Source organism: Hevea brasiliensis, chromosome 7, assembly GCF_030052815.1.
Source record: "Hevea brasiliensis isolate MT/VB/25A 57/8 chromosome 7, ASM3005281v1, whole genome shotgun sequence".
NCBI lineage: Eukaryota > Viridiplantae > Streptophyta > Magnoliopsida > Malpighiales > Euphorbiaceae > Hevea > Hevea brasiliensis.
Window position 1 is genome coordinate 26,540,868 of NC_079499.1, and position 26,079 is coordinate 26,566,946.

Here is a 26,079-nt window from a genome sequence, read left to right on the forward strand (position 1 = left end):
AAACCTACAAAATCTGGCCAATCTCTCCCTTATCCTTCTTTTCTTCTTCTTTTCCTTCTTTCTTCCTTCTTTTTCTTTTCTCTCTTTCTTGATTCTTCTTTTACTTTCCCTTCTTTTCTTTTTCTTTTTTTTATTTTAACTTATTTGCTGCTGGAAAAGAAAGCATCACGTGACCATGTGTCCATTTTTTTTAAACAAATGACATTTTAGTCATTTAACTCTCCAAAAGTCTATTTTCCACCCAAAACTTCTATAACTTTACTTTTAACTCCAATTTAAATTTAACTTTTTTTTTTCCAAAACTTTTATAAATTATTTTCCTATTTCCAATGACAACTATATTTATATTTCTTCAAAAATTAGGGTATTACATATATATTTTTATTGTGTTTTTTCTCATACTCACATTAAAATTTTAGTTTCTAGCAATAATTTACATAAATTATTTGCATTAATTTTAATAAATTTAAAAATTATTTTTCGTTAATTTTAATAAGTCTTTGCCTGTAAAATATTTGTCTATTATAATATCATTGATATACATTTGACATTATTATAATAAGATATTAAATTAATATAATTTATTATTTAAGAAAATAAATTAATATCTTTTTAGTTATTTTAATAATAAATATACTTATAAGTTGATTTTTACTAAATATTTCAACTGCTTATTAACCGTTTATAAGTATTTTAATAAACACATAACAGCTTTTTAATTTTAAATACTTATAAGCTCAAATTAACTTATAAATATTTAATGCTTATAAGCTCCGTTTCATATGTTAGGCCAAATGCCCTTTTGGACATAGTCCAAGTGCTCAACCAGGACTAAGAGAGCCATCAGCAACAACACTAACAAAATTTAATAATCAACCTTATAACCTTATGTACTTGGACATAGTTCAAGTGTCCAACTGGGAATTTATTAAATCATGTAGCACTTTCCCACTTGGATTATGCATTGAGAAATTCAGGCTGAGACATGGCTATCTCTTGGTGGAGTATTAGCAAACTTCCATGTATATCGAGTGTGTGCAGTTCTAAATCCAGCAACTTCATTTGGAGGAACAGCATCAGAAATCTCCTTTAACTCTTCTTTTGTGAGACTAACTCTCAAAGCTCCAATATTGTCTTTGAGATTTTTAATCTTTGTTGTCCCTGATTGAAGAAATTTAATAAGAAGATTAACAATTCTGTTAATTAAAATTGCAAAACTGAAAAATGAATAATTGAAGAAATTATCACCTGGGATTGGAACAACATCATCCCCTTGATTAATAACCCATGCAAGGGCAAGCTGAGGAGGAGTACATCCATATTTTTTGGCTAAATTTTCTATTCGAGTATACAATAACTTATTCTTTTCCAAATTTTCTTCAGTGAACCTTGGTTGGAATTTCTAAGTAAGGAAAATTAGATCATCAATTACCATTATCAGGCATATATTGAGTCAAATACGCAACAAGAAAACAAGTATTAGCTACCAGCAGAGTCTCTGAAGGTAAACTTTCCACAACCGCTTTGCCACCAAAAAACCCTTGACCGAGAGGGCTATACGGAACTATTCCAATTCCAAGTTCCCTGCTCATTTTTCATAGGCAAAGACAGTTAGATATAGATCTGTTTGGCATTAGTATTAGAGCAACCATTGAGAAATATATTTTCTTGTATATATTTAGACAATCTTTTAAAAATTGATTAAAAAAATTAAATTTGATATATTTTAACTATAAAATATTGAAATAACAAAAATATTTTTTTAACAATACTTAAAATAGTATTTTTTTTTCCTCTAAAAAATACATTTTTAATCTTAAAGCTTAATGTGAAATGGGACAATAATAGAGAATGTCAGATATGATGCTAATAGTTTCCAAAGTTGAGTTGCTGGAGTTCCAACTTTAGTTAGAGTCAAAATTAAAAAAAAAATAATAAAAGAAATTATCAGAAAAAATAAACCTGCAGAGTGGGATTATTTCTTCTTCAATGTCACGAGTCCAAAGTGACCATTCCATCTGCACAGCCGTAATGGGATGAACTGCATGTGCCCTCTTAATGGTGTCAGGACTTGCCTCAGATAGTCCAATGTACTTAATTTTTCCTTCTTCTACTAGCTTCTTAAGCTCTAACATCTGCATGCAAAACCCAAAATTAATTGGATTAGAAACAACTTTCCAAGCCTTGAATTTGGAGAGTTCATAAAATACAGGGGAGAAAATGATACAGTTTCCTCTATTGGCACTGAAGTGTCCACTCGATGTTGATAATATAGGTCAATATAATCCATGCCAAGACGCTTTAGACTAGCCTCACAACATGCACGAACGTATTCAGGTTTGCCATTAATTCCGCTGCTGGCATAATCAGAACCCTTTAAAACTACACCAAATTTTGTAGCCAATTGGATCTTTTCTCTAGGCAATTGCTTCAATGCCTGTAAGACACAATTTGGAGAGAGTGAATGATTTTTGATTCAGGGCGTAATTTCTTGGATCGTTCCTCAACTTTGAAGATTATTTTATTCTCATTCTTAATTTTAATTTAAATCACAAAAATACTTGAAATTTAATATAATATCATCTAAAAAAAAGTCTCTATGAGTAAATTTTGTTGGTTACTCCAATCAGAAATTGGCAAGGAAAAGCCTAAATGGATAGATCATTGTCTCCACCTAGTAGAGAGAAATATTTTTTATTGTATATAATCCATTTAGGCATGTTCAGATCAGCTTCTAGTTAGAGTACTCAATGAAATCTAATTAAATTGAAATTTGAGTATTTTTTTTATATAAATTAAAGTTAAGAGATAATAAAATAACCTCAAATTTCAACGACAATACGTAGAATTAAGCTTTTAATTTAGTGAATCAAAATTGTGAATTCAAATTCAAAAAAAAAAAAAATCAAGAAAATATAGTAATTTGAAGATTACCTTGCCAACCAAGACTTCATTAGTGTGAAATCCATATATGTCAGCCGTGTCAAAAAATGAAATTCCTGAATTGAATGCTTCCTTAATGATTGAAATCCCAAACTCTTCAGAGACGGGCGTTGTACCCACCACTAAGTCCCATACACCCAAACCCCAATTTGGAGACCTGAAAGTGAAAATTATGAAAATAAAATGGGCTAAAAAAATCAGTCAAAAAATTATCTTGTCCCTTTACTGAAAATTTTTTTTTTCCGATTTCTAACCGAATGGATAGAGGTGGACAGATTTAACAAGCCAATATCTATGTTATATCAGTGCTTATGTATGAACTGTGGCATATCCAAGCCTTGGCCTTATTGGCCAGGGTTTCTGCATGGTTTCTCGTACATGTATCAAGAAATTAGGTGGGTATCAATCAGATTAGGTAATAATTAGAGCAGACCAACAAATAAAGATAAATAAAACAAATACATGAGATTGGGTGATGGTTTTTATTACCTCTAATCCTTGGCAACCCAGTTTCACCCTTGGAATTACAACTCTTTGCTCTCCAGCCATCCTCGCTCTGATTATTCTTTTTCTTTCTTCCCTTTTGCTAAGGTACTGATGATTTATATGAAAAAAAGGCAGAGAGATGCAGAGCATATGTTATTTGTATACATTATATATTGCTAGTGGCGCTTTATCAAACGTCAGGAACTTGACTAAGTTTCTTTCTTTTATGATAAACATGACCCTGTCACTGATCCTGACAAAATTTGATCATGTAAAGGCGCTGAAGATGTGGTTCTTGACTGTTTACTTCCCCACCCCCCCAATTTTCTGCTCCATTTGTCCAAATAAGACAACAACACTTCTTTAGAATTCAAACTAATACTAAACTATGAATAATGTCTGAATTTCATTTTATTTTTATTTTTGCCTTTTCTTCCAGTAAAATCTTAGCTCAAATTGGAGTTTCCATGTTTATTTTATTGATAGAATCTAATCTAATTTAAAAGAATAAAATACAAATAATGTTAATTAAAAATAAAATAATCACTGAAATTTAAATTACCTTGAAGTCATCCACTCCAACTCTTATGAGAAAAATAAATTATACCGTTCGTAAATGGACATGTGTAAGCCTTTCATTATGACTTTCTAGCTATACAAAATTAACTACTGGCTGCATTATTATATAAATGTATGAGTATAATATAATTTATAATTTTTATTTATAATTTAATTTTTAATTATATTTTAAATAAAATAAATTATTATTAAATTAATTTTAAATTAAAAATTTTCTCTTATTTAATTTAATTTGAATAAATTTTTATCCACTATAATAATAAAATTTTAATTAATTTATTATGTAATTAATTAAAATACTTATTTAATTCATATATATATATATATATATATATATATTATTAATAATTTTCATGATTATTTCATTTAAAATGAAATAAAAGTATTTTATTTAAAAAATAATTTAAATTTCATAAAATTTTTATATTTTCTCTTACGTAAGTTGATATTTATTTTTTGTAAATTAAAAAAATGCATTAGAATAATGAAAAATAATATTATTTTAAAAATATATAAATATAATATTTTTTTATTAATATAATAAAAAATGTTACATTACTAATATGAATTGAATTATTTAATTTTAATAATAATGAAAATATATAACATTATTATTAATTAAAAATAACATTCTTTCATATTATTTTTTAAAAATACTATATCTAAGTGTAAATTTCTTTTATTAATTTGACATATTTTTTATAAAATAATTCTTTAATAAAAATAATTATAACTTAACATAAATTTATAATATAAAATAAATACATTTCATAAAAATTAAAATATCGTCATTTTCTATTAATATAATAAATATTAAAAATATAGACTGTTTTTCAAAGGATAGATTCTATTTTAATACTATAATTTTGATTTTTTAATTACTTTTATTTGTAACTAAATTTTTGATGTAATCATATTTGTAATTTATTTTTAAAATTTTATTTTTATATAAAAATATAGTTGAGAGATAATTTATGTATGAAAATATAGATATTTAATTAAAATTTAAAAATAATTTTATTAAAAATTAATGATAATAAAATATGAATAATCAAAATATTAGTTACAATTGCATTAAATATATAATTATAATGAAATAAAATATTTAAAAGTTTAAGAAATATTAAATAAAAAATTTATAAAAAATTAATAATTAAATACACATTAATTAAATATATTTAAATAAAATAAAATTTAAAAATGATAACTAATAATATTTTAAAAAAATAATACAAAAATGGAGCAAATAAAATTTTTTTTGAGAACATTTAGGTGAAATGAAAATACTTGATGAGAGAAGAGTATTTGATGTACATTACATGTCTCATATGACATACTATATATAAGAAAATAAATAAAAACTATTTAAATAAAAAATTAATTTATAATTAAATATTATTTAATTGAAAAATGATAACAAAAAAAATCAAATTTAATTTTTAAAATAGTAAAATATATCATATTTACTTGACTGGTTTAATTAAATGGCATTGACGACGGCGACGACGACGACAACAACAACAACAATAACAACAACAACAACAACAATAATAATAATAATAATAATAATAGACATTAATTAATCTTAAGAAAGTGAAATAAAAAAAATTAAATTATTAATATAAAAAAAATAATACATACAAATTATAAATAAGTCAAATCCTTATATTTTATTTTTATAACTTTTCACGTAGACTATATATTTTATCTCTCAAATTTTTTAATAAAGATTTCATAATAAAAATAATAGAAAATATAACAATGTAAAAAAATATTTATTAAATATATGAAATAATTTAATGTTTATTAAATTATATGAATGTTTATTAAATTATATGATAGTTAATTATAAGATCATAAATTAATGGTCAATTTTTTTAAACTAATGGCCATTAGTGACGTAATAATAATAATAATAATAATAATAATAATAATAATAATAATAATAATAATAATAATAATAATAATAATAATAATAATAATTATTATTATTATTATTATTATTATTATTATTATTATTATTATGGAGGGTGCCATGTGATAAATAATATTTTTACATAAATAAATTTATAAAAAATAATGCAAATAATTTTTAAATTTTGCATTTTATCATAAAAGTTTTAATTTTTAAAAATCAAAATTTAAAGAAAATAATAATTTAAATTATAAATATTAAGGTAGTATCATAAATAATAATAATAATTAGAAGAGAAATAAAAAAAAATTAAATAATAATTAGTATTTATAAAATAATATAAATAATTTTTAAATATTGTATTTAATTATAAAATGCCTTAATTTTTAAAGAAAGTAATAATTTAAATTATAAATATTAAGAGGTATTGAAAATAATAATATAATTAAAAAAGAAAAAAATTTAAATAATTATCATAAAAGAGAGTATTTATAATTAATTATGATATCATAAATTAATGGTCAATATTTTTTAAATTAATGACTATTATTATTATTATTATTATTATTATTGTTATGAAGAGTAACATGTGATAAATAATATTTTTACATAAATAAATTTATTATAAATAATTTTTAAATATTATATTTAATTATAAAAAATCTTAATTTTTAAAAATTAAATTAAAAAAATAAATTATAAATATTAAAATAGTATTATAAAAAGAATAATGATTAAAAGAAAAATTAAATAATTAAATAATAATTAATATAAAAAAAACATTTATCAAAAGAAACACGTAGTAAGCTTTATATATATATATATATATATATATATATTCCAGAAGATAGATTTTATCACAAGTTCCACAACATTGACTAGAGTCCATACACGTACAGGTGTTCTAGAAGTTGCTTCTTTAGATCATTGATATAGACCGAGGCAAATGCTCACGTATGATGTACTATTCCCTTCTGGTTTTATACTTTGAACATAATTGCCAAAGCTTTCAGGTGGCCATATATAGCCAATTGGGCTCACTTTAGGCTCGGAAAGAAACTGAGATTTGTTAGCTGCTTGAATAATATGAAGGCCCATTTGTTAAAGCCCATTTATTATCCTTTTATGTTTTGGATACAATCTCAAAAGCTTCCCTAAAATCTTAGAGTACATTATACTAAAAAAAAGCCCTCGCATTGTTTCGGGAAAATAAAAATAAATAAAATAAAAAAATTTATTTTTATTAATTATACATATGTCGCACGAGATTTTTATGATAAGAGAACTAATGATAGAAGATAAAGAAAAAAAAATATTAAATATGAATATAAAATAATTTTAATTATTTTATAAATCAACAGAAAATATTTATTTTTTGACAGTTATATATATAATTAAAAGTTAAAAAAAAGATAAATATTAACAAATAAATATAAGTACTTAAAATTAGTGAAAATTATATAAAAAGTTTACTAATAATATTAATGATTATACTATTCGAAAAGGATAATTTTTTTTTTCTTTTTTAAATTGAGTGTCCAAGCATCTATATATATATATATATATATATATATATATAAGTAAAATTGTTTGTGCAATATTTTATCTATATTTTTTAATCCGCGATATTAATTGTATAAATAGTATTATTGTATTATTTTTTAATGACAATGACCTAGATTAGTTTTAGTTTATTTCAAATTATTAGATTTTATTTTCTAAACTCATATTATTAGGGTATTTATTTATAAAAAAGTTAAAATGTTCTTTTACATTCTATTAATATTTTAATTATATACTATTTGAATTACATGGAAAATATTTAAATGATATTTTAATTTTTATTTAAATATTAAATAAGTTTAAAATTAGAAAAATTAATAAAATTTATTTGAATGGTATTCAAGTTATATTCAAAACTGTGAGACTTTAAATTTGAATAGTAATCAAAGCTTAATAAATAAAGAAATCATAGATAAAATAAATATATAATAAAAAAATTAATAATAATATATTAAATCTCATTGGATAAGTTATTCTTATAATTCAATAACTTAACATTAGAAATAGAGATATAACATTAAAGATAGAGAGGTTAAAGAAAATATGATTTGGCATGAGTACCATTGCCAACTGCAAAGTCGTTAAAAAAAAATGACTGAGCAACTTTCTTTAAAACATACCTTAAATTTTAGTAAAAAAAAAAAAAAAAAAAAGAAGATAGTGTAGCACTGCTAAAAGAATAATGGCAACTCTTTCAATTTTAGTATATATACGCTTAAAAATTATGCACATGTTACATAAGTATATTTAAATTTTATTTCAATTAAACTTAAATAAATAAGATAATTAAATAAAATATTTATAAAATTAGCTGTCTAACATTTAAAATTGTTCTAAAAAACCACAATATCAAAAATGTCCTACCTCAATACAAATAAATTGTTCTTATATTAAAAATTAAAATTTATATTTTTAATTTTGACAGCTTTTAAGATAAAATTTATAGTAATTTTAAAATAGTAAATAATAATTATTCATTGGAAATAAAAAAATAAAAATAAAAATTAAAAATATAATTATTAAAATTCACATACCTAGTGAAGTAATATTAGTTTATGAAATCAAATCTAAATATGATCTATTGGTCCCATTTTCAACAATACTCCAACCCATGGATTTTTCCTTTACTGTTGGGCCAACAATAGAAAACTCATAAATCTAATTCTTTATTTTTTTTATTTAATCTATATTTTTGAAAATAACCCATTCATATTTCATATCCCATCCAATTTAAAAAGTAAAAGAAAAATTTACAAGTCCAACATGAGGCTCTATTTCTGACATAAAGCCTAAAGCCCAGCCCACTCCATCCTTTTCCTTGCCATCATCGCAGCACATACCCCTTCTCCAATTGTCTCATTTAAGGCCCTATTTCTCCCCCTTTCCAGTAGCTAAATCTCCTTCATCATTCTTCTTTTTCTCCACCATTATCAAAGCATTCTATCAATTCTCTCTCTCTCCCTTTCACGATCCCAAGCTCTCCTGTCCTTAATCCATTCAATTTGCCTATTCCTGTCTTCAATTCCTAGTTTGTGTGGACCTCTTTAGTGTCGACGCATGGAATGGGTGGGCTCAAAGTGTGATTTCTCATCTTCGTTTCCCTTTTCCTCGATCGCGACCATGCATGCACTGAGAGGGGAGAAAACTATCAGATTTAGAAGCCCCCTTAAGAGAGAGGATTAGACAAAGGGGAAGACATGCAACTCCAACTCCAACAAATAGAGAAACAATTTTCTTTCAATTTCAAACTCCATTGTAGCTTGCATGTCAGAAATAGCATCATTCTCTGCCTCCTATGTAGTTTCGTGAACTTGGGTTTGGCTCATCTCATCAATATGGTTCATATCTTTATAATGTATGTTGATCTTTACTTTATTTTCTTTATATACTCATTTTGTTACTTTTTAGTTTGATGCTTATTCATGGATTTCGTTTGATTTCTTGAATAACTAAATTTTCTTGGGGTGTTCTGTTAATCCCTTTTGTATCTCTCTCATATTTATGTTTTAAAATTTTTTTGCCCTTTCCCTTCCCTCGTTCACTCTCACTCTGTCTCTTCTTTATTCAATTGTTAAAAATTTGTTTTTGTTTAGAGTTCAATTTTTGGATAAATTATGTCTATTAAGTGATTTTCTTTATCTATCATAAATTTTGGAAATTAATTTCTAGCAAATTTAAGATTTCACTATTTTACATGGCACATAATTAACATAATTAACATTTGAATTAGAAATATGAGGAGAATCCAGTTTTACTGTAGCTTTGAAGAGTGATCAATGGCAAAAATCTGAACAAATTTCAGTTTACTTTTTTCCAATTATTTTCCTTAGAGTTTTTGTGCAGAGTTGATATTTGGAATAATCTTTCTTTATATTATATATTTATTTCAGTGTTAGCATTTTCAAGTGAGGGAACTTGGTGAAATGGTTCATTTGGACCTTTATTAAATCAAGTTACATGTAACAAAAATTTATCTGTTTTAGTCATTACAGTATGATTGTTGGCAAGTTATGTGTTATTTTTTATTGTTGTTATTATCAACTTATCCATCTTTGATGAAAGAGTTGAGTTACTAATGTCTTTCCTCTCACACTCCTCCTTTGCATGGAGCATGTGCTTTTTATTGTTCCTTGGCATGCTTTGTCATTTCTTTTGTTTATGTATCACTTATGCTGCCTTTTTTAATAAACTTTTTGTTCATTTTTACAGTATCAAATTTGGATGAGAAATTAACCATCATAGCTGCCTTTGCAGCTAATGAGGGTTCATCTGTAGTATTTTATATGGAAGCTACTAATTTATGGAATCACGATTTCTATTATCGCTACAAGGTTAAATCGTAGTTCAAGGCAATGGATCATGATTGTGCTAAATATTAATGCAATGGGGCTTTGAGTTATTCGCATTGAAATGTCTAAAGTACTGATTGCGTACTTTATTCAAGAGCTAAAAATGTCATCAATGCTCGCTGAGAGTGCAAAGTTCAAAATCTATATATAACCAGCAATTAATAAAACGTGGTTGACAGAACAATTATTATTGTCGAATAGACCCCAACCTTTTTAAATTTGTAATATTTGAATCGCATGTTAAGTATGTGAATCTGCGATTCTTGGATATGTGCCACTTGGAGCCTTTAGATAGAAATGAATGTCAAAAGAAGGATGGTGATTCCCCGTGTTATGGGACTTTCCACCATCAGGCCAATAAATTAATATATAATCTATAAGGGTTAGCAAATGACCATATGCTTTTAAAGTGAAAAAGGTGAAAAATAAGAAAGAAAATTTGAAAAAGAAGAACTTAATGAGATATTTAAATGAGTTTGAGCCAGAGACAAGCCAAAAAGAAGCTACTCCCTGGTTTATCTTTAAGATATTTATAGCTGATCACTTGTATTATTGTTGGAATAATTATATAATACATCAATAAATTATGTTGGATATCTTACATGAAATAGTAAATCAATAATATATATATATATATATATATATTTCTAAAAAATTGTAACCACCAGTTAGGTTTTTTTTTTTTTTTTTTTTTTTTTTTTTTTTTTTTTGGGTTTTGCCTATTAAACACCTAAATTACTTTCATGACCAATTAAACCTCTGAACCTTAAAAAAAACATTATAAGTAAGCACAAATTTGCAAAGTGAAACAGAAGTGAAAAATACGCTCGATGACATAAAAAAAATTGCTAAATGGCCAAACGTACTCTGATGTGGCACTCAAGCTTCGAAAAATCTGGGAATGGAGTGAAGTAGAGATGGAAGGCAATTTAACTCGCCACATGATAAAAAGAACATAAAAATTACCATTTTCTGTAATAACAAAGGTAACAAGCAGAAGTCGAAAGATGAAAGTAATTCTCCTGACACTATTGAAGCTCCCAAAAATTTCACCTCTATAACAAGTAGAACAAATTTTTTTTTTTAATTTTTAATTTTTTATTGTTAAATCTCTATCAGAGCTCTGAAATGATTTGTTCAAGCATACTTATAATCTTGCATGGTTCCAAAGCTACTAGGCTAAAACAAGATAAAGCTCAAAAAAAAATTTCTCTAAGCTTCCTCAAGGAGAAACTTAATATCAGTCTCCGCGGGCCTTCTTTCTCTCCCTCTCTATCTCTAGGTTCTTTCAAAAACTAGAAGAAGAAGAAGAAAAAGAAAAAAAAAAAAAGAGTCTCACTTCATTAACTTAATTAATCTCATTTTTGGTCAATATTGGACCTTTAAATTTAATTGATCAAATTTTACTCTTATCAGGTTTCTGTCCATTTTTTCGTAATACCCGATAAATTCCTAACTCTGTTTTTCACTTTAGTTTTTACTCTGCTTATTTAAACTTATTTCTTTTTATTTCTTTGACTTAAAAATTCATTATTTTACCTTATTTAAGTCTAAATTAAATGTCTCACAAAGTCCCACACTAATTAGAGTAGAAGGCTGATCCCAAAACACTGACTTCAGTTACTTCCCAAGCTAGTCACCCATCATTTAACTGATTTCAAATCTGTTTCTTTTGACTACTTTTAACTTAATAAATCTTAATATAATTTAAATTATGACTACATACTTCAATTTAAGGATGGTTCCAGATATTCCAACTGTTTAGATAAAAGTCAATTTATTGAAATAATAGAATGTTCGGAACTACCTAAGGTGTGGGCGTCACATAAAATTAATTTTTTAGGCAACTTTAATTGTTATTTTTGGATATTTAATCTAAAAATTCTTCCAATATTATTTAATTATCATAAAATTTTATGATTATCTAGAAATTATTTATTTATTTATTTGAATTTTTAGGTCATTAAAATTAATTTCTTTTTTCCTTTTTTTTTTTAAATATGGTACATGTGGATCTTATTATATTTTTTTTTAATATAGTTTGTCATGAGTTATGCGAACTTTAAAATTGATGTTGATTATTCAACTAAGAGCTAAGGTCAAGGTCAATTTCTTATGGGATGCTCCACTACTTACTTAAATTAAGGGGCACACATCCCAACTACAACGAGATATTATGTAGTGAAGTGATGACACCATGTCAGCACATTATATGGAATGACAAAACAATAGAAGATGGACAAATATACAAATGCTAAATATATTATCACACACCTGTACTATTTGAGATTTTCCTGTTGAATACTTAAATTAATTTCGTAACCTATTAAATACCTAAACTCCTTAAATTCATCACTCTTAAACACAAATTTGCACAATTAGCATAAAGTGTGTTCTCACATGAAAGAAAGCAAGTGAATTGAGGTTTTTGCTATCCACATGGCCCTTGTAATGACTATTTGAAGCAGTGGAAGTATGTAAATTGTTAGATTAGAGCATTGAATTTCAAAATTTTCTTTTAGGATTTCATGCATTATGCCACATCTATTATGTGACTAATTAATTTCAATACTCAATTGCATATTAAAACACTTTGAATATATATTAGGATATATGTTTGCCATTTAAGATTTTTGAATTAACAAATTAATTCAATTGAACCCTAGTTTGAAAGAAGAAAATATGCACTAACCTTTTGATGCACTAATGATGTAATTGCCATCTTTAGGAAGCACCTAGGACCCCAAATATTATCGCTCTAGCTTGTCCACACCAAGATCACCAATGGGCAGCCCCCAATCTTGCTTCCCAAGTCTTGCCAACCAATTATAAATTGGGTTTTTGCCTTTAGAGAGATTGTAGATGTGTATAGGACACTAGAAATAATTTCTAGCAATTTTAATTCAAAGAAAGTTAGGCAATTCTCTTTGAATTGATAAGAAAAGATGAAGAGAAGAGAGAGGGCTAAAGGTAGCGGCACCTATAGAAAAATAAGAGTGTGTTTTATTTTTCTTTCTTTTCCCTTTTATAATTAGGTCATCACTTAGAACCCTTGCCACATGTCATCACCACATTGCATCTTAATTTTAATTGACTTAATTACATCAAGCCAAGTGTCAAAGCTAGACTTAATCTTGACTTTGATCATCTTACATGATTGAAAGACAAATGGCAAGCTTATATGGTGCCACGTGTCACCATCTCATGGTGCCACGTGTCACCCTGTAAAATGATCAAATTACCCTTATGTTTTAATTTTGAGTTCTTAACCTAAAATCATTATTTCTCCTCTTCTAATCAATTTATATTAAATATAAATTAATTAATTAATCTCTATTAATTAATTTCTCATAATTAAATTCATATTTAAACACTTTAAATATAAATTTAACTTGTATTATACATCAAATAACCTAGATTTGATTTCAAGCTATGCTAGGTACTTTGCAATCTTATTGCAAACCAAACCTATTTAATTAATCAATTAAACTCTTTAATTAATCAATTAAATCACATTTAACTTAGTGATTAACTTGTGTATGTGTGTGACTCACTAGGCTCATCACTAATTGGCAATGACATATGATATCAACTCTTAATATCATCAGAACTCTTTCTCACCATAAATGATTTCTCTAAATCATTTTAGGCACCTCATAGACCATGGTTAATACCTAGCATAGCATGCCATGGCCACCTAATCAGTAATAAGGAATACCTTAAATGAACCTATAATCATATGTTACTATGCCCTTGAATCTCTCTGTTATAAAATCTCAATCTGAGCTGGAGTCATGATTTATGTCAAACCCCATTTACTATGAATGTTATGTTTTCTTTTATTTCCAGTTCTTGATTAATTAGATTTTCTGGTCAAAAACTCTTTTCTGACTAAATCTATCTGTCCTAGCCAGGAACTTGAAACATCAAGAATAATTAAATGAACATAGGATTTTATCCCTATTTACTTAGGGTAACAGATTCCATCTTGATCAACACCTAGCTCCATATATAACTAGTAGGAGCTAACACATGCCCATATACCCATACACAGTATAAGTATGAAAGCAGTATCAAACTCAAATCACCTATATACAAGATAACTGTGTTATCTTAGGTTTAAAGATTATATGCACTGATATGATATATGATAATGCATTGACAAGAGTAAACTCCATGTGCTTGTCATATGCGTCACTGGTTCGGCCTACTTATCATGTATAAGTGCCTATCATGTTTGTTATATGGCATGAGACTCACCGTTTCTACTTATTTATATCTCATATAAATACCTTGGGAACAAATATAATTACAATCTTTCTGGATAAGTCATGTCCTTATTGTGAAGTATCCTCGATTGTGAACCAATTTATGATACTTTGTGCTAGAAATATTATCACTCATATTCTTAACAATTTAAGAATAGAATTTCTAACAAAATATCAATGGACATTTTCTATTACACATAAATACATTATGTAAATGGAAAAGTGAAATTATCTTTTATTAATAAAATATGTACAAGATACATACTAAATGATATGCTCTAGGGCATACTACTAACAATCTCCCACTAGCACTAGAGCCATTCATTACAATATCTTAGACCGATCTTCTCAAGATGTCGGTCTAACTGAGCTTGTGATATAGGCTTTGTGAATGGATCAGCTGGATTTTCAGCTGATGCTATTTTCTACATGGCTACATCGCCTCGCCCAACTATTTCTCTGATAATATGGTAGCGCCTTTCTATGTGTTTGGATTTTTGGTGAGACTGGGGTTCCTTAGCCTACATGACCACTCCATTGTTGTCACAGTAGAGTGGAACTACTGACTCAATGGAAGGAACTACTGCAAGTTCTATCACGAACTTCTTTATCCAAACAACTTCTTTTGCAGCATCTGATACAGTAATATACTCAGCCTTTGTAGTGGAATCAGCAGTCGTACTTTGTTTGGAACTCTTCTAACTAACTGCACCTCTATTATAAATGAACACAAACCCAGAGATAGACTTTTTATCATCGATATCTAATTGAAAATCAGAATTAGTATAACCATCCAATTACAAGTCACCACCTCCATAAATCAAGAATAAATCCTTAATTCTTCTCAAGTACTTAAGGATATTCTTGATAGCTATCCAGTGTTCCAAACCTGGATTGGATTGAAACCTGCTAGTCAAACTAACAGCATGTGCAATATCCTGCCTAGTACACATCATTGCATACATCAAACTTTCAATAGCCAAAGCATATGGAATCCTGGCCATTTTATCTCTTTCTTCAGGTATCTTTGGAGACATCGCTTTAGAAAGGTGGATACCATATCTCACTGGTAACAATCCTCTCTTGGAATCAAGCATGTTAAACCTCTTTAACACCTTTTCCAAGTATAGACTTTGGGATAAACAAATTATTCTTTTCGCTCTATCTCTATATATGCGAATTCCAAGAATATAGGTTGCCTCCCCTAAGTCTTTCATGGAGAATGAATTTGACAACCATACCTTTATAGTTATCAACATACCTATGTCATTACTTATCAAGAGAATATCATCCACATATAAGACAAGGAAAGTGATAGTACTATCACTAACCTTCTTATATACACATGGTTCATCAATATTTTTGATAAAACCAAATGACTTAATAGCTTTATCAAAATAGATGTTCCAATTTCTCGAAGCTTATTTCAACCTATAAATGGATCGCTTTAGCTTGCATACCTTGGAACCATCTTGGGATTCAAAACCCCTAGGTTGTTCCATGAAAAGGTTTTCTTCAATGTATCCATTGAGGAAAGATGTTTTGACATCCATCTGCCAAATCTCATAATCATAGTATGCAGCTATTGCTAATAGAATCCTAATTGATTTAAGCATGACAACAGGTGAGAAAGTCTCCTCATAGTCAATTTCTTGCCTTTGGTGAAACCCTTTTGCTACTAGCCTTATTTTATAGGTCTCTACCTTTCCATTAGAACCAATTTTCTTCTTGAAAACCCATTTATTCCATATAGATACAATACCTTCAGGTGGGTCTATAATGTCCCAAACTTGATTCTTATACATGGAGTCAATTTCAAATTTCATAGCTTCGATCCATTTTGAAGAGTCTATATCTGATATAGCTTCTTCATAAGTAAGTGGATCATCTCTATGATCTACTTCTTCATGAGTAAACAATTCTTGTTCATCTTCATGAAGGAAACCATATCTTACTTGTGGGTGAGATATCCTGGTTAATCTGCGAGGAATTACTATAGATGTTTCATCAATAGGTGTAGGTTGACTAGATGGATCTATATCCATTTGATCTGTTGGTTGGTCAAAATTCTCCAATTCTAACTCTATTTGCCTTCCTTTGCCTCCTTTTTGAATAAACTGTTGTTTAAGAAAAGTGGCATCTCTACTTACCACAACCTTTTGTGATGTAGGAAAATAAAAATAGTATCCAAAACTCTCTTTTGGATATCCAACAAATCGACCTTTTTCTGATCTGGTTTCCAATTTATCAGTGTTCAGCTTTTTGATATAAATTGGACAACCCCAAATCTTAACATGCTTAAGACTTGGTTTTTTTCCATGTCATATCTCATAAGGTGTGGAAGAAACTAATTTTGATGGAATTCTATTCAGAATATGCAAAGCTGATTCTAATGCAAATCCCCAAAAGGAGATTGGCATATCAGTATAGCTCATCATACTACGTACCATATCTAATAGGGTATGATTTCTCCTTTCAGATACACCATTCAGCTGTGGCATTCCTGGAGGAGTCAGCTGGGAAACAATGCCATGTTCTTTCAAGTATTCATCAAATTCAGTACTTAAGTATTCACCTCCACGATCTGATCGAAGAGTTTTAATACTTTTTCCTGTTTGATTTTCTACTTTAGATTTAAATTCTTTAAACTTTTCAAAGGATTCATGTTTGTATTTCATCAAATACAAATACCCAAACCTTGATTTATCATCATTAAAGGTAATAAAGTAATGAAAACCACCTCTAGCCATTTCCTTAAATGGACCACATACATCGCTATGTATTAGCTCCAAAATATTTTCAGCTCTTAGTCCTTGTCCAACAAAGGGTGATCTAGTCATTTTGCCTTGAAGGCAGGATTCACAAGTTGGAGTAGGTTCAGAACCCAATGAGGATAAAATCTCCATTTTCTCCAGTTTTGCAATCTTATCTTCTGCAACATGACCTAATCTTAAGTGCCAAAGATATTTTGAACTTGAGTTGATTTTCATCATGGCATTGCATTCTTTTAGATTGCTTGCATTCATTTTGTGTTTATCATTATTATTGTAACATCCTCACTTTAGCTAGTCCGTACAGTCTACTGTTCCGGCGATCAATGTCGTTCCGGGCAGCTAGAATGTTTGAAATTATAATTAGACTAGAGTGGGGAGTTATAAAGAAACCAAATAATGCTCATAAAAATCAAGAAAAATTTTTAGGAATGAAATACACTAAGGTTAAATGAGCCGAAACTCCAGTGATGAGTAACCCAAAGGGGAAGTGACGGTGAAGGCTGTTAGCAACCCTAGACCCGGGAAAACTTCATGAAATAATTTTTGGTTCCTCAGGGTAGGATTATTGGGGTTCCCATGACAATAGAATGTTAAGAAAACACAAGGAAATTTTAATGAATCGGTACACACAATTTTGGCTTGTTAAGCCAAACGCAGGGCATTTTGGTCATTTCGTCTTCAGAGATGATTTTTGACCAACTTGTCCATTTATGTAAGTGAATTATATGACATAAAATATGAACAAATATTGATAAAAAATTATTTAAAAATGAATAGACAATGAAAGATAAGAAAATGAAAATAATGGGATTTATTACTTCATGCTTATGTAAGCATGAGGTAATTAAAATGCTATGGCCAATCAAATTAAAGAAAGACAATTATATTACATTAAAAATAGAGAAAAGGAGGCAGAATTCTAAACAAACAACAACCCTCTCTCCCATCTTCAAGCCGTTCCACATGCTCTCCCTCACTCCACCATTAACAAGCTTTCTAAACCTCCATTTCCAAAGTTTTCTTTAATAAAAACCCTAAGTGTCAACACAAAACCTTGATATTTCAGCTTGGTGAAGCTTTTGGGAGCAAAAGGAAGTGTAAAAAAAGAGTTCTTACAAGCTTGAGATTAGCTCCATTAAAGGTTAGTGATCAAACTTGTTTTGTCTCTTTCAATTCATGTTGAAGGAGTGGTATTTAATGCAAATTTGCAAGAAAATTGAGTAAACATCATGTTTATGTCTTGCTTAAAATTTCAGTAGCCTTGAACTTGGTAGGGTTTTGAGATTTCTTAGAATTAAAATGGTATTGTGGCTGCCCTTAACATTAATCTATTAGTTAGGATAGTGAAAGGTAAGTGAATGCAAGTTTTGAGATGGTTGAGCTAGGGTTTGGGTATGAAATTGAGACTTTGATCATGCAATGGTGAAAGTAAGTTTTAATGGTCAATTAGTGACCATTTGGTTATGTGTGAATGAGAAATGAAGTGGTTTGTGTAGTGGGAATTGAAGTTAGTGTGGCTACCCTTGGTGACCTGTAGGACTGGGCATGAGTCCAGCAGGTTTGGGCAGCAATAACTAGAGTTATAGAGGTTCAATTGGTGCAAGACCAATTGAACATGAAACTAGACACATAATGGCACAACTTTGGTGAAGAAACTATGCCTAGAAAATCAAACCAAGTTGACCTAAAGATGGCCCTAATCCGGGTGACCTGCATTCTGCCTGGGCAAAATGACTAAATGAATAGTATTTATTCATTTGGTCATAACTTAGTGTAGAAAGGTCCAATTGACCTGAAAGTTTACCAGCAAATAGCTGAGACATATACCTACAACTTTCATGAAAAAAACTAACCCAAATTTTGACCATAACATATTCAAAAGGTGACCTGTAGTCACTGCACAAAACATTGTAGATTTGGTCAGTCCAGAAAATCTGGGAAGTTGGCAATCTGGCCAGTCATGGTATTTAGGCCATAACTTGAGTTACAAAACTCCAAATGGAGTGATTCAAAAAAAGAAATGTAACTAGACACAATAAGGAACAACTTTCATGTTGACAACTTTGCCAAATTCCCACTACAAAAATGACTAATGGAATAGTAAATACAAGGCTTGAAATCTGAAAATTTTGAATAACTAACATTAAGCTTAGAAATAGTATTGGCAACCAATACCAACAATTTTAGAATGCAAAATGTGGTATGTTGGGAGTATTAAAACCAATATACCTATTGTCTATGCAAAAGTCAATATTTTTGTTGACCAATGAGATGAATAGTAACACTTAAACTTAAATTTCAAGAATTGTATAAACTAAGAGTGTAACATGCCCTAGTACACCTAGCAAGATTGGTTTAGATAGGTTGGCATGCCAATAGGGTTTTGTTAGCAGTACTACATATGGCTTCATGCCATTCTGTGTTTTATGGCCTCACGTGCCATTCTATGATAAAATAGCCTTTGGCTATGTTGATTGAGTTATTATATTTGGGTTTTATCCTTGATAATTATTACAGCTTATAGCTGTTCTGTTGCACACCAAGAGACACAATGTGATCGATGGTGTGATGGTCCAAGGTACTTGGTACCCAGTGCCAGTTTACCCGTTTATCCAGTCCAGTCGACTAGTATGGGTTACTAGGGCAATGATAATAAATCTTACTAAATTTTAATCGAATAATACTGTAATAAATGCCAGATATTAAGTCTACCAAAGATGTAAACATACATTCTGCATATTCACTTTATTTTAGTTATTTTATTTTATATTGTCACCTCTAAGCAGAATTGCTAGAGCGTTGCTTTTGCCATGCGCAGGTACTGGAGACATAACTGCGGAGTCCAGTAGACCTTATACCGGGTGAACTTCAGATCTGCACACAGAGTCCAGAGTCACCTCATATTTGCAGTGCATTGGTAGGACATTAGGCTACTTTTGGTCTTTTGTATTTGTAAACTTTTGTTATGTATATTTTAAACTCATGTAATTATGCTGTTGATGTAATTATTTATGAACCATGTTCAGTAATAATTTGAGTTTTTCTTATGGAGTTGAGTATGATATGAATGAATTAAAATTTTGAAATATTGATGTCATTTGAGAAATTGTGGAAAGATGTTGGTGGTTGACTGATATTGAAATTATGATTATATTGGAAGTGTTTTTAACAGATTCAGAAGAACTGTTTTTCTAATTTACAGCTGGCACTCTGCCGAATTTTCTATAAATTTACGAAAAATTCAGATTAATAAAAAATATGAATAAATAAATTAAAAGGGTAAATTGTAATAGAAATATGAATTGGTAACCCAGTACACTCTTTGGCATATTTTGCTCAGCTACACTGTAGACGGATAAGGGGTGTCACATTTAGTGATATCAGAGCATCGGTTTAGGCGTTTCTGGGCCTAGATAGAATGCATACCATTGCATTGCATTTGTAAGTTTTGAGGTGACACTAATGCAGATCTATTTGTTTTGTTATTTTGTTCAGGATATGGATTCTGCTTCTCAAAGAGCAGTTGATGAAGAGGTGGAGAGTTGTACTCCACCAAGGGCTGAATTTGGGGGCAGGGGAGAATCTGCTCCACCAGCAGCTGAGGCACCTGCACAACCTTAGTTTGCATTATTTCAGCAAATGACCAAATTTTACCGGAAAATGATGGGGGCAATTCCACCACTACAACCACAGCCACAACCTCCACCAGCACCACAGAAGTCCCATTTAGAGAAGCTGCGAAAACATGGGGCTATGGATTTCTTTGGAAAGAAGGAGGATGACCCTATAACAGCGGAAAACTGGCTGGATAGAACAATCAGAGTACTGAAACAGCTTCATTGCACCCCCGAACAGAACCTGGAGGGTACTGTGTCCCTACTTTATGATGATGCATACCAGTGGTGGAACACAGTAACTAGATAGGTGCAATCGGATCGGATCACCTGGGATTTCTTCCTCACAGAGTTTCGGAAGAAGTATGTCAGTAAAGTGTATTTAGAAGAGAGAAGAATAGAATTTATCAGTCTGAGATAGAGGCAACTATCAATGGTAGAGTATGAGCGAGAATTCGTCAGATTGAGCCAGTATAGGAGGGAGATAGTCCCTATAGAGGCAGAGAGGTGCAGAAGGTTCGAAGAAGGGCTCAATGACAATATCAAAGTCATGATAACAGCATTGGAGATCACAGATTTTGCCAAATTAGTAGATGCTACATCGAAAGTAGAAAGGGTCCGATTAAATGAGCAAACTAGAAGGGAAAGACAGCAGAAGAGGGGTTCGGGTCAGTCCAATTCATTTTCTGCCCCCAGTAAGAAGAGTAAAGGTCCTTCTACTTAGGGTTCAGGACAACCACAAGGTCAGGGTCAATCCCAGGGGCCTAGACTACAGTTCACACCTAGGAGAGGCCAGTCCACACCATCAGTGGGTAGCTCTCCAGGGACAGTGTTTAGGGGACCAGCCCCAGCATCTTCTGCCTCTGCCTGTCCATGCTGCTAGAAGTGGCATAAGGGGGACTGTTGGTGAGTGACTGGTGCATGCTTACGATGTGGATCCACAGAACATCAGATAAAAAATTGTCCAAAAAGGACTACTACTACTATTCCAACACAAGCAGACAGACCTGCTCCTGTACCACAAAGGGGTAGGAAGCCCAGTAAATCTGAGGTAGCTGGTCCATCACTGAGGCCTGCATCTGAGTCAGTTGAGAGGCCAGAGGTCAAAGTACTTGCTAGAGCCTATGCCATAAGAGCTCAGGAGGAGCAAGATGCCCTAGATGTTATCAGGGGTACGTTTTCCCTCTACAACACATTTGTGCATGCATTGGTGGATCCAGGATCCACTCATTCATACATCTGCATCAAACTACCCGCAGAGGGGCGAGTTTCAGTAGAGAAGAGTGATTAAGACATTCTGGTCACAAATCCACTAGGCCACAGTGTGGTAGTGAATAAGGTGTATAAAGGTTACCTATTGAGGATTCAGGGGTATGAATTCTAGGCAGACCTAATTGAATTGCCCTTCACGAGTTTGACATGATTTTGGGAATGGACTGGTTGTCACGTCATCAGGCAATAGTTGATTGCAAATTGAAGAGGATTTCTCTGAAAACTTATGAGGGTAATGAGATTACTATTGTGGGTGAAAGGACAGATTTCTTGTCCAATGTTATCTCAGCCACAATTGTAAGAAGATTGATGAGAAAAGGCTGTGAAGCTTACCTAGCACACGTGGTTGATACTAGGCAGGCTAAGCCAAATATGTGTGATATACCCATAGTAAGAGACTTCCCAGATGTATTTCCTAAAGAATTGCCTGGTTTACCATCAGAAAGGGAAGTTGAATTTGCTATTGAGGTAATGCTGGTTACAACACCAATTTCTATTACTCCTTATAGGATGGCACCCACTGAATTGAGAGAGTTGAAAATTCAATAACAAGAGTTACTTGATAAGGGGTTCATACGCCCCAGTGTGTCACCATGGAGAGCTCCGGTACTGTTTGTGAAGAAGAATGATGGAACCTTGAGATTGTGTATTGATTACCGGCAGTTGAATAAAGTAACTGTGAAGAATAAATATCCATTGCCCATAATTGACGATCTGTTTGATCAGTTAAAGGGAGTCGGTGTATTTTCAAAAATTAATCTCAGATCAGGGTATCATCAGTTAAGGGTAAAGGATGCAGATGTGTCAAAAACTCCATTCAGAACCCAGTATGGGCATTATGAATTTCTAGTGATGCTGTTTGGGTTAACAAATGCACCAGTAGCATTTATGGACCTTATGAACCGTATCTTTCATCCATATTTAGATTGGTTTGTAGTGGTCTTTATCGATGATATTCTGGTGTATTCCAAGACCAGAGAAGAACATGATGATTATTTGAGGATTGTTCTGCAAACCCTGCAAGAAAAGAAGCTGTATGCTAAGTTGTCCAAGTGTGACTTCTAGATGAGTGAAATCTCTATCCTTGAACACATAGTATTAGCAGAGGGGATTAGAGTGGATCCCAAAAAGATAGAAGCAGTGATGGAATAGAAGCCTCCTAGAAATACAACTGAGGTCAGAAGTTTTATCACACCCTACCCTTTCGTAAGATGTAACATGATCCCGTAGTACATCTAATGAATTACCATACTCCGCTTATTGGTAACCCATTAAATATACTAGATTTCAAAACAATTTTCTTACTTTTTAGAAGTGGCGAGCGTTTTAGTAGGAATTAAAAACATTTAATTGAAGTTTAAAAAATAGTTAAGATTTTTGTCCGATTTTATTTTTTCGCAATTTTATAAAAATTTCGGTAGAGTACCGTCTGTATTTGAGAAAAACAGTTCTTCAAAACCTGTGAAAAACACTTCCAAATAATTAATTTCAACCCCATTTGCAACCACCAAACTTCAAATCAACAGCAATAGCAACACTTCAATTCAAAATCCAAATTTCAAATCAAGAATTGATATCTCAAAATATTTCATAAACTCATACACATTGCATTTTAAATATTTAATTTACATTCATAAGTTAATTTACAGACGCAAAATCTAAAAAATAATATTATTATACATTGACTGTACAACTGCTCAATCTACCTTAATACATATGACACTAAACCATTTACATCAAAATAATTACAAAGGTATTAACAAATACCCGTACAAAAATTCTTCAATTGTGCTCCTTTCTGACTGTAGCAGCTTACTCTGCTGCTATGTCCTTTTCTCTATCTGCGACAGCAAAGAAAGCTATCACTGAGTATAAAAATACTCAGTGGTGCACAATAAATATAAAACATTTATGAATAATTCAAAAATCTCACAATCACATTTCACAGTTTTTCAAATCACATTTATAGCAAATCATAATTTTCAAAGCTTAATATAACATAAATTTGATTAAACAATTTAATAATCATAGTGTTACCAATCAATAATACAACTTAGGCCATGACACAAAATTTCTAAACATGCCGTGTTGTACACAACGACAAGGCAAACTCACCTCACTAATTGAAATCAATGAGGGAGGTGGCTAGCTAGTTAATGAGTATTCATCCAAACTCACCCCTCAGACTGGGAAGCCAAAGAGGGAGGAAAGTGATCAAATATCAAACTCACCCCACAAGTGGAGCAGGAACATATTAATATTGCCATGCCAAGTGTGAATTAAAAAGCAATTTAAATCAAGTTATTCAAATATTTTATGCAAAACACAATCAATTTCTAAAGTCAAATTTCCATTCCCAAAGTGGCAACACAGTAGTTCTCAAAACCCATAATTAACACAATAATTTTACAATGTGTAACTGAACAAGTTTTCTATGAGAAAACGATAAATTAGGGTTTATTGTGCACAAACCTGACGTGAGTCGCCTCTAGGCCTTGACTCAGTCTCTTAGACCTTCCGGGTCTTTTTCAGCTAAAACATGAAATTTATAGTGTCTCAGTATCTTTGCCTCACAATAATTCTAATAATTAATTCATATATGCTTAAACTTCATTCTTGAAAATTTTCATGTTGAGGTTACTATTCATGGTACTATTCAAATCAAAATATTGACTTTCTTATGCTTAAAAGGTATGAGAACTCCAACTATACTCACGTACACATTTTGGTCACCAATTTTGTTGGTTTTGGTTGTTTTCTCAAAACTTAGGTCTTTTAGGCAAAATTGCAAAATTTCAGTTTTGGTGTCCTATTTTGTACTATTCCATTGGTCATGTTGCTGTTAGAATTTGGCTAAGTTTTCTTCATATAAATTGTTCCTTATTGTCTTAACTTTATTTTTCTTTTTGAATCACTCCATTTGGAGTTTTGTAGCTTAAGTTATAGCCATTTGAACATGGCTGGCTGGATTGGTCTAACCCAGATTTTCTGGGCACCAAAACTGGTTCTGGCAATTTTAGGTCACCAATTTTGGGTGGCCAAATGACTTGGTTAAGGGAAAAATTTGAGTTTGTGTTCTTCATGAAAGTTGTAGGTCTATATCTCAGCTTTCTACTGGTAAAATTTCAGATCATTTGGTCCTGCCTAACCTAAGATATGGCCAAATGAACAAACACTATTTATTTGGTCATTTTGTACAGGGCAGAGCACTCAATTCCGGATTTGGCCAATTTGTTCACTATGCTATGATCACTTTTTGGGCATGATTCCTAAATGAAAAATGTGTCATTTTGTGTCTAGTTTCATTCTCAATTGGCCTCACACCAATTGGGTTGGTAAATTTTCAATTTTGGTCCCTGAAAGAGACCTTGGTCCTGCTACCTGCAGAATGCCCATAACCAATCCGAATTTCCACTTGATTCCCACACTTCCAACATACCACAATTGGTCACATATGACCATTTTTCAGCTCAAACAAGGTCAAACACACCATTTGACCAATTCTCAAAATTTTGTCTCCCAAACCCTAGGTGCCAAAACCCTAACTCACTTGATTTGTTACATTTAATTGATTCCAAGCATACCAACATCATTTCTCAACTCATTCAAGCTTTCTAACATATTTAATTCAATCAAACACATGTAAATCACTCCTCTACATAGGCTGGCTGAAATTTACATATAGTCCTCCAACAATTGTTTTCTTTTCATTTTAGTTAATTTCTAGGTTATTCATACCACAAACACAACTAATAAACTAAAATTTCAATTAAAAGAACTAACCTTACTTTGATGTTCAATCTTCAATTTTCTTCT

The 26,079-nt window shown here is 30.4% G+C and overlaps 1 protein-coding gene and 1 long non-coding RNA gene across 2 annotated transcripts; one reads left to right on the forward strand and one right to left on the reverse strand.

Annotated features, from left to right (window-relative positions):
* Positions 1-742: 742 nt before the first annotated feature.
* Positions 743-3,718, reverse strand: LOC110636304 (probable aldo-keto reductase 1). Its single transcript, XM_021785958.2, is given in 8 exon segments — positions 743-1,161; positions 1,249-1,402; positions 1,488-1,584; positions 1,963-2,135; positions 2,228-2,437; positions 2,935-3,049; positions 3,051-3,100; positions 3,433-3,718. Coding segments are annotated over 8 exon segments (1,134 nt in total). The 5' UTR covers positions 3,580-3,718; the 3' UTR covers positions 743-973.
* A 5,115-nt stretch (positions 3,719-8,833) lies between these two features.
* On the forward strand, positions 8,834-10,553 carry LOC131181526 (uncharacterized). Its single transcript, XR_009150055.1, has 2 exons — positions 8,834-9,341; positions 10,196-10,553. It is a non-coding gene; the product is annotated as an uncharacterized LOC131181526 (long non-coding RNA).
* Positions 10,554-26,079: the final 15,526 nt, after the last annotated feature.